At 49.3% G+C, this 8,286-nt stretch overlaps 1 protein-coding gene across 3 annotated transcripts in view; it reads left to right on the plus strand.

The window, feature by feature from the left end:
• The window catches only part of ADCY3 (adenylate cyclase 3), an 86,329-nt gene that overhangs the window by 76,906 nt on the left and 1,137 nt on the right, over positions 1-8,286 (plus strand). For all 3 annotated transcript variants that reach the window (XM_036881940.2, XM_036881941.2, XM_057497394.1), the window contains 9 exons: positions 390-506; positions 2,312-2,571; positions 2,837-2,902; positions 4,076-4,157; positions 4,692-4,850; positions 5,304-5,450; positions 5,987-6,106; positions 7,027-7,150; positions 7,813-7,937. In XM_036881940.2, the coding sequence (XP_036737835.2) occupies positions 390-506; positions 2,312-2,571; positions 2,837-2,902; positions 4,076-4,157; positions 4,692-4,850; positions 5,304-5,450; positions 5,987-6,106; positions 7,027-7,150; positions 7,813-7,937 (1,200 nt within the window). The remainder of the gene's footprint in view (positions 1-389; positions 507-2,311; positions 2,572-2,836; positions 2,903-4,075; positions 4,158-4,691; positions 4,851-5,303; positions 5,451-5,986; positions 6,107-7,026; positions 7,151-7,812; positions 7,938-8,286) is intronic.

Raw genomic sequence — 8,286 nt, forward strand, 5'->3', positions numbered from 1 at the left:
TACTGCCTCAGGAAGGGCAGGAGTAGCCAGGCAAGGCCGGCTGGCCCTGAGAATTGTTCCCCGACCTGACCTTGCTGCTTGGCATTCAGGGAGGGGGCATATCACTGGCTAGGGCTGCCCACAGCCTCCTGTGCTGGACTGTCTGCTCTGAAAAGGGCCCTGGTATTGGGAAGCTGGGAGTTGCACAAGTTTCTTGAATAGGACTGGCCTAGAGTGGCAGGATTCCCATGCTCTCTGCTCTGCATCACTGTCAGTTTCTGGGTGATGACACACTGAGCACTGCTGTTTAGGTTCCTGGGAAGTGTGGGAGCATCCAGTCATCAGCAGTCATGATTACAGGAGAGAACGCTGTCAAAGCCTACTGCTTCTTGAAAATCCATTCCTTCTAGGCCTTTCCTAAGAAGCTTGTGGCCTTCTCGACTTGGATCGACCGGACCCGCTGGGCCAGAAACACCTGGGCCATGTTAGCCATCTTCATTCTGGTGATGGTGAACGTTGTGGACATGGTGAGCTCCTGCTGTCCTGGCTGAAGGGACACCCCCTGCTGTCAGTGGAGGAAGGCTTCCGCATTGGCCAGCATGAGCAATTTGTCAACCCGTTCCTCCACCACCAGGCACAGGTTTGGAGTAGCACTGAGGTTCCTAAAGATCATCCTGGCCAAATAGAGGGGGTCTTCTCCCCAGGAAACCTGGGAGACAGACTTGTTTCTCTAGCTCCCGCTCTCGCAGAGTCCGGAAGCCCAACTGTGCACCAGGTCCTGTGCTAGCTGCTTCATAGATGATGACTCATTTAGTCTTTGGTTTAATGAATTAATAATACCAAGAGGGTTGGTATCATTATCTGCAGTTTCATATAAAGAAACTAAGGCTCAGAGAGGTTAGTTCACTTGTCTTAAGTCACACAGCCAACGAGTGACAGTCAGGACCTGAAGCAGTTTAAATCCCAACCCTGTTTTCTTCCTGCCAGTCACTGCTTAGGGGCACATTGCTCATCAGTATCCGACAGTGTGCCTAGTGTCAGGTCTCCGTCAGAACCAGGGAGGCAAACCTATTCCACTGAAGGAGTGCTCCTGTTTGCCCTCCATCCATCTGAACATGACCAGCTCTTCCTGGGGTGGGTCACTGGTGACAGCAGCTTCACAGAGCACAAATTCTCTGCTCTCCTTAGTTCAGGGAGAAGCTGCAGGTCCCCGAGGGGGCAGCCAAATGCTCTCCTGGGGAGAAAGGGCAGCAGCTGGAAGCCCAGATGTATTAACATAGAGCCACCCATTGTTTACTGAGCATTGAGGGCTTGGTTCTGTCACCAAAGTCCTCATCAGTCCCCACGCTCCCCCAATTGTGGTGGTGCTATATACACTCTTAAAAGTCCTGCTTTTTTCAAATACAGTGTTACGTCATTACTTAATTTTCTTTAACCACTGAAGCACAGGAAAAAACTCAGCATGGGGACTTATCTGGTAGCGATATAAGTGAAAAAGCCCTAAGGCCGATTGATGGAAGTCCAGCTGGAGGAAGTTCGGAGCTCCAGAACCGAACAAGCCCTGAGGCGGCACGGTGCCTACAGCACAGGGAAGAAGTGCTTTGGGCCCCTTACTTGTGAGAACACGTGCAGCCTGGTGCCCAGGTCTGGGGAGCGTTGTTTAAGAGGGTCAAGGACACTGGGGGGAATACCTGGGGATCCTGTTGCTAGTGGAGTGGTGACAAACTATGGAGGTATGAAAACTTTTCACATGCTAGGATTGCATGCTGAGAACCTTCCAAAAGCCAGACAAGCTCCAGTGGTTAGAAGTGAACAGAAAGTTTGATTAATTGGTGGCACTTGCTAGTGATCACATCTGCCAACAGTGGGCTAGTGACCAGACTCCAGATGTGGAAGTGTTTGAGCAGAGCCTGGCTGCCATCACAGTGAAGCTGTGAGCTGGGGATTCACTGCAGCCCCACAGCTCCCCTTCAGGCAACAGTGTGATGTGGGCAAGACTATACTGTACTTGAAACCTAAATATTGAACCCCTCCCTCTGGCTTTACCACTTGCCAAGTGTGCTACTTAAGGCAGGTCCAGCCTGAGTTTTCTCTTCAAAGGTGACAATGCTAAACAACTCAGAAATTTCATAAGCATCGAGTATGTTTAAGCTCTTGGTAGGAATTACTAGCTTTTGTGTTACTATTCCTGGGGAAATTTCCCTTCTTTCTCAGTGTTTCTGAGGGAGCTGTGGGAAGTGGCAGCGAGTGCACACTGCTGTGATACAGCTGTCTGACCTGTCTGCTGTTCCTTGCACCCCATGTCTCCCCCACCCCGTGGTCCCGGCTCCAGCTTAGCTGCCTCCAGTACTACACAGGCCCCAGCAACAGCACTACAGCGATGCAGGTGGAGGATGGCTGCATGGAGAACCCCAAGTATTACAGCTATGTCGCTGTGCTGTCCCTCATCGCCACCATCATGCTGGTGCAGGTCAGCCACATGGTGAAGCTCACGCTCATGCTGCTTGTGTCAGGTGCTGTGGCCGTCATCAACATCTATGCCTGGTGCCCCATCTTTGATGAATACGACCTCAAACGTTTCCAGGAACATGAGTAAGATGAAGCCAGTTTGGGGATCTGATCTCCTTCCCCCACCCAGCAAGTCCCCATTGCGGTATCACGGGCTCACTCTGAGGGGGCTGTCTATAGAGCTCATCAAAAGCTGGTATGGGAATCTGGGCTCACGGCTTCTCAGAGGAGCCACTGGTTGGCTGTGATCCCACAACAGATCCTTTCCATTCTTGATGAGTGGAAGACTTAGGCTACCTGAGTGTTTGTACCCAGATGGGGCCTGACTGTGCTCTTACCTGTTCAACAGCTTTCCTGTAGTCGCTTTAGAGAAGATGCAGGTATTTCTCACCCCTGGGCTCAACGGCACTAACAGGTAAGGGGCGGCTGTTTTCCTCTCCTGGTCCGCATTCATTTCTCTTGGCCAAAGCCCTATGGCCAGACCCCTCCAAAGGGACGTGATGTGGGATGCTCACGTTAGAGGAGTGATTCTGTAGGAGGGCTGGAGCAGAGGCGGCGTGACTGTGGCAGGGACCTGGCCATCCCAGCCTGTGCTGAGTCAAAGGGCACACGGCCAGGAGAGCAGTGGCGACTGCAGGCAGGCCAGTTTTCCTGAGTCTCAGGTTCACCTCTTAAATAGGACAGTGGGTTAGAAGTTCTCCAAGGTCACTTCTAGCTCTAAGTTTTAGAACTTTATGATTCAGTGACTTGACTAGACCTTCAAGTAAGTTTTTTAAAAAACAGATTATTTAATGGAAGACTCAAATAGGTCCTTCACAAAAGAAGAAATCTATAAATGAAAGGCATTCAAGTCACCAAGGGAATGCAAATTAAGATCACAATGAAAGACCCTCATATACCCGTCTGACAAGAATTAAGGAGACTGATAATATCAACTACAGTAGAACTCATACCCTCCTGATAAATTAGAACAACCACTTTAGAAAACCACTTGGAGTTAGAAGTTGAAAATAATTACTATGACCTAGTAATTCCATTGCTACATATATACCTTAAAGAAATGCACACACATATCCTAGGATATATGTACAAGAATGTCCATAATAGCCATGTACTGTAACATCCAAAACAAATAGGCACAAATCACATTAAAGGTAAATTATATAAATTACGGTATATTCATATACTATGCTACTACATGGTAATGAGAATAATGATAGCTCCACACAACAATAAGGCTGGTTAGCAAAAGGCACAGTAAGCTGCCCTGGTCTTGTGAGTGTGCTGCTGCTCAGCCCCTCTGGGCTCGGTCAGGTGAAGTGGTGATGATTACACATGTGGGGAGCAGCCCTGGCAGGGAGTCCAGGTGCAACCAGGAGGGGCAGAGCTGGTTGGCCGTTCGGAGCCCAATGACCTAAGGAAGCTTTCCTGCCAAGTGCACGTGTCCGGACTTGGTGTGCAGACGGGTGAGAAGCTGGGAAGTTCCTGAGGCTTGGGGTGTCAGGGAAGTGCACGACCTGTTAGAGAATAAACTCCACTCCACGAGGGCAGCACATGCTCTCTTGGTCGACACACCCTCTGCCCGCAGGCTGCCCCTGATGCCTTCGAAGTACTCAATGACAGTGATGATCTTCATCGTGATGCTGAGCTTGTACTACTTCTCCCGCCACGTGAGTATCTGCACACGCTCCTCTCTGCTTTTGCTCGCTACCCTGTCTGGGCCTCCTGAGCAGCAGTCCCAGAACTCCTAGGAATGCTGGTTTCCTTTACCTAGCATGACCCTGATAAGTCACCACCTTCCCCATTTTTTGGCTTCTTCAAGAGGATGAATTTATCCATGCAAGGGACTCCCTGCTCCATGTTAGCTCAAGTGCCACCCAATGGTTTGCCAGGAAAACACAGCCTTCCCCAGCCACTTCTTGGCCAAAAGGAGCCTGCTGGAAATGGAGACTCCTCCCTGGGCTAGGAGGCCCCACAGATCCAGAAGGTCTTAAACCTGTGCTATTATGAGAGGCTGGGATTCCCCACTGAGCTGTGAGGGCAAACTTTTTGTGATTAAGTGGATCTTTCTGTGTCTTATTTCCCTTGTCATTTAGCCATTTTCCTTCCAGTTTTCCACCTGGAACCCCCTCCATTCAAGTTCCTGTTTCTCATCTTTCCTTCAAATGGCCAGTTTAGAGCATACTCCTTGCTTGTGTCTACAGGTGGAAAAACTGGCACGGACACTGTTCTTATGGAAGATTGAGGTTCATGACCAGAAGGAACGTGTCTACGAGATGCGACGCTGGAACGAAGCCTTGGTGGCCAACATGCTGCCTGAGCACGTGGCACGCCACTTCTTGGGGTCCAAGAAGAGAGATGAGGTAAGGGGCCATCTCGTGTTGTAGCCAGGAGCCCTGAGGGTGTGTGTGGGCCCAGGTAGGGCTGGACCTAACCAGCAACCACAACAGGAATGGGGAATCCCACAGGCTTTAGGTAAAGGGCATGCTACAGGCTGCACTGTTTCTGTGGGCCACACATCTCTGTGAGGCCCCATTTCAGAAGGCGAGGCCTTAGCTAGAACCCACGTTTCTGTCAGCGGTCATCTTCTCACAAAGCCAGGTTCCAATGCCTCACTTCCCAACCCCACAGCCCCCTTTTCATAGGGGCTGTACAGGTACTAGAGCAGCTCTTTAGCTGCTTTCTCGTAATTCAGAGTTGGGATAACCTGGGAGATGTGTGTCCAAAACGCTGAGTGCACCTATCACGAGTGTGGAAGACTGATTAAATAACGTGCTACAGGAATGAATCTGAGTTCTCTGGCTCTGCCTCTCTAGGAGCTGTATAGCCAGTCTTATGATGAGATTGGAGTCATGTTTGCCTCCCTGCCCAACTTTGCTGACTTCTACACAGAGGAGAGCATCAATAATGGTGGCATTGAGTGTCTGCGCTTCCTCAATGAGATCATCTCAGATTTTGACTCTGTGAGTGTCCCCCACCCCCACCTGCTACAAAGCCAGCTTATTCCAGATTACATCTCATGACAGTCTGCAGAAGTAAAAGTGGTGGAATCACTCTAGCTGCTATTTTTCCATATAAGTCCTTCCTCATAATGTACAGGCGTTGGCAGCCATCTGGCAATGCTGCGTCTGAGGGGTGAAGTGGGGCCTGGGAAATCACCTGCAAGTTCACTGAATAAGCACTACCCCAAACAAGATCCCAAGGCCCCTCTGAGTCCTTCTACCATCAAATTCAGGTTCAGTAAACACTGCATACCAAAGAAAATGCTTTTACATATGTGTTCAACCACCCTTGGCAAATTCATTCCAATATTAAGATTGTGGAAATGAAGGCTCAGAAAATCAAAAGTTTGCTCAGGATCATGCAGAATAAAAGCTTTTTAGGAAAGCATCTCTTGGATGTCTTGCGGGTTTCATTGTAAACAGGCACATCTGCCATTCCATTGGCTTATGTCTCCCTTAACTGTGCTGACAGTTCTCTTTTTAAATTCTGGTCTCAGCTCCTGGACAATCCCAAATTCCGGGTCATCACCAAGATCAAAACCATTGGCAGCACCTATATGGCAGCTTCAGGAGTCACCCCAGATGTCAACACCAACGGCTTTACCAGCTCCAACAAGGTAGCGGCCCCCTCAACAGCCAGAGAGAGGAGATGGGGCCTCTGCCTCCTGAGGCAGCACAGGGCAGCCACACCCAGCACATGCAAAGCGAGGAGTCACAAAGATGGCTGACATTAAGTACTGTCAGGTGAAGGGGTTGCACACACCACTAGCACACCACTCAATGCAAATTTAGACTTGGCTTTACTGACAAAGTTTAATCAGCAGAGTGAATGGGGCTCCCACAACCCCACTGCTGTTTCACAGTTAACACTCCATACTTAAGACTGGAGGAGCAGAAACCATCTATGCAATTATGTTAATAATGAAAACGTCCAGATTGGGAAGCAGTTTTGTTAGAAAAGGAGAATCTTCAGAACTCACTAACAGCCTCTTCTTTTGCTAAGTGAATTCAGTTGTTTAGGTACCAGAAGGAGAGGAAATGAGCTGGGGGGGGACCTAGTCGCAAGGGCTATTCTTAAAACAGTATGTTCCTATTTTATCTTACAATGGTTCTGTGATCTAAGTACTCTTGCCATCCCCATTTTATGGATGAGGTTAAAGAAATTTAGTTAAGACAGGTCCTCAACCAGCTTATAACCTAGTTGAGGAATCAAAATGAGGACAACTACTCCAAATTTAAAGGCTAGGTATCAGCCAAGGTGGCAATGAGATATGACTGATCAAATACATGACAGGCAGGAAGCAACTGGATTGGTAGGACTTGTCTTCCCCACCACTTCCCTGAGGGACCCGGGTGAACTCCATCAGTGACAAGTTAGAGCTAAAAAGGTCACTGACTCCTGTATGGGAAGAAGTGGAGGAGGCCTTTATAACAACCAGAATAGGGATTCACTTCCAGCATGTTGGGAAAAGGGTGAGCAGGTGCTACGGTTACACCTGGACTGGCTCCCAGTGCTACCTCTGCTGGTCTCTTACAGGAGGAAAAGTCAGACAAGGAGCGCTGGCAGCACCTGGCTGATCTGGCGGACTTTGCACTGGCCATGAAGGACACACTTACCAACATCAACAACCAGTCCTTCAACAACTTCATGCTGCGTATAGGTAAGGGCTCCGGGCTTGCCTGCTGCTGCATCAGATGCAGGGACTCAACACATCAGCAGGAAGGACCAGCTTACAAAACCCTGGGGCATTTAGGTTGGGGAGTCACCCTCAAAGCCAGAAGGGACCTTAAGTGTCTTCAAAGTTGTCTCTTCTAGATGATCAAACTCATAATCTGACTAATGAAATGATGGTTGGCTCTGCCTGGCCCACGCTGCTCACGACAGCCTTCCTTTTTAATTGGCTGGGAAGTCAGTTTGTGTACCTTTCCAAGGAGTCTTACCTTCTGAAGGCTTGGCATGCATGCTCACTTCTTCCTGTTAGAGGAGTTGATGTCACCTCATTTCTCCTACTGAAAAGGGGGTCTCACCCTTTCTGGATGAGGTCACAGGAGACATGAAGTACCAGGTCTGTGTGAAGAAACTGGCCATTTGAGTACTGGGTAAATTAGCACCTTGGGGATTGCTGATATTTGCCAAGTACATGGTGAGGGCAGATTAAATAGGAGAAATGATTTCCACCCTCCAGTAGCTTACAGGATAAGCTTACTGAGGAATGTGATGTGTAAATAACTTCGTGGTTGGGGTCAGGTAGCAAGTTCTCTGAGAGCTGGTCAGGACAAAGCTGGACACAGGGCTGTGCTGAATTTTTTGCCTCTACCCTAGGCATGAACAAAGGAGGGGTACTGGCTGGGGTCATTGGAGCCCGGAAACCACACTATGACATCTGGGGCAATACAGTCAATGTAGCCAGCAGGATGGAGTCCACAGGAGTCATGGGCAACATTCAGGTATGTCCAGCAACAGCGCTAAGTGTGTGCTCAAACCTAGGGAATGGGTGCTAAATCAGAATAGTGCACACTTTGCCCTGTACTACTGCCTCCTTCCTTGTGGCCCGGAATATTAAATTGGCAGTGCCATGAGCTTAAGGAGCAGGGGCAGAAATGCCTCCGTAGCTGGCCTCAGGAGAAGGGAGAAAATACTTGAATCCCATTTGTAATTTAGGTTGAAGTTGTGGGTAAGAATAGCGTGCCTCCAGGAGCTCCCTGCTGAAGCCACCTGATCTGTATCAGCTTGGGCCTGGCAGGAAAGCTTGACAAAGGGGTAGAGGGGACCAAAGAGCAGGAAGTAGAGGTTCCC

Source organism: Manis pentadactyla, chromosome 2 (genome assembly GCF_030020395.1).
Source record: "Manis pentadactyla isolate mManPen7 chromosome 2, mManPen7.hap1, whole genome shotgun sequence".
Classification (NCBI taxonomy): Eukaryota; Metazoa; Chordata; class Mammalia; order Pholidota; family Manidae; genus Manis; species Manis pentadactyla.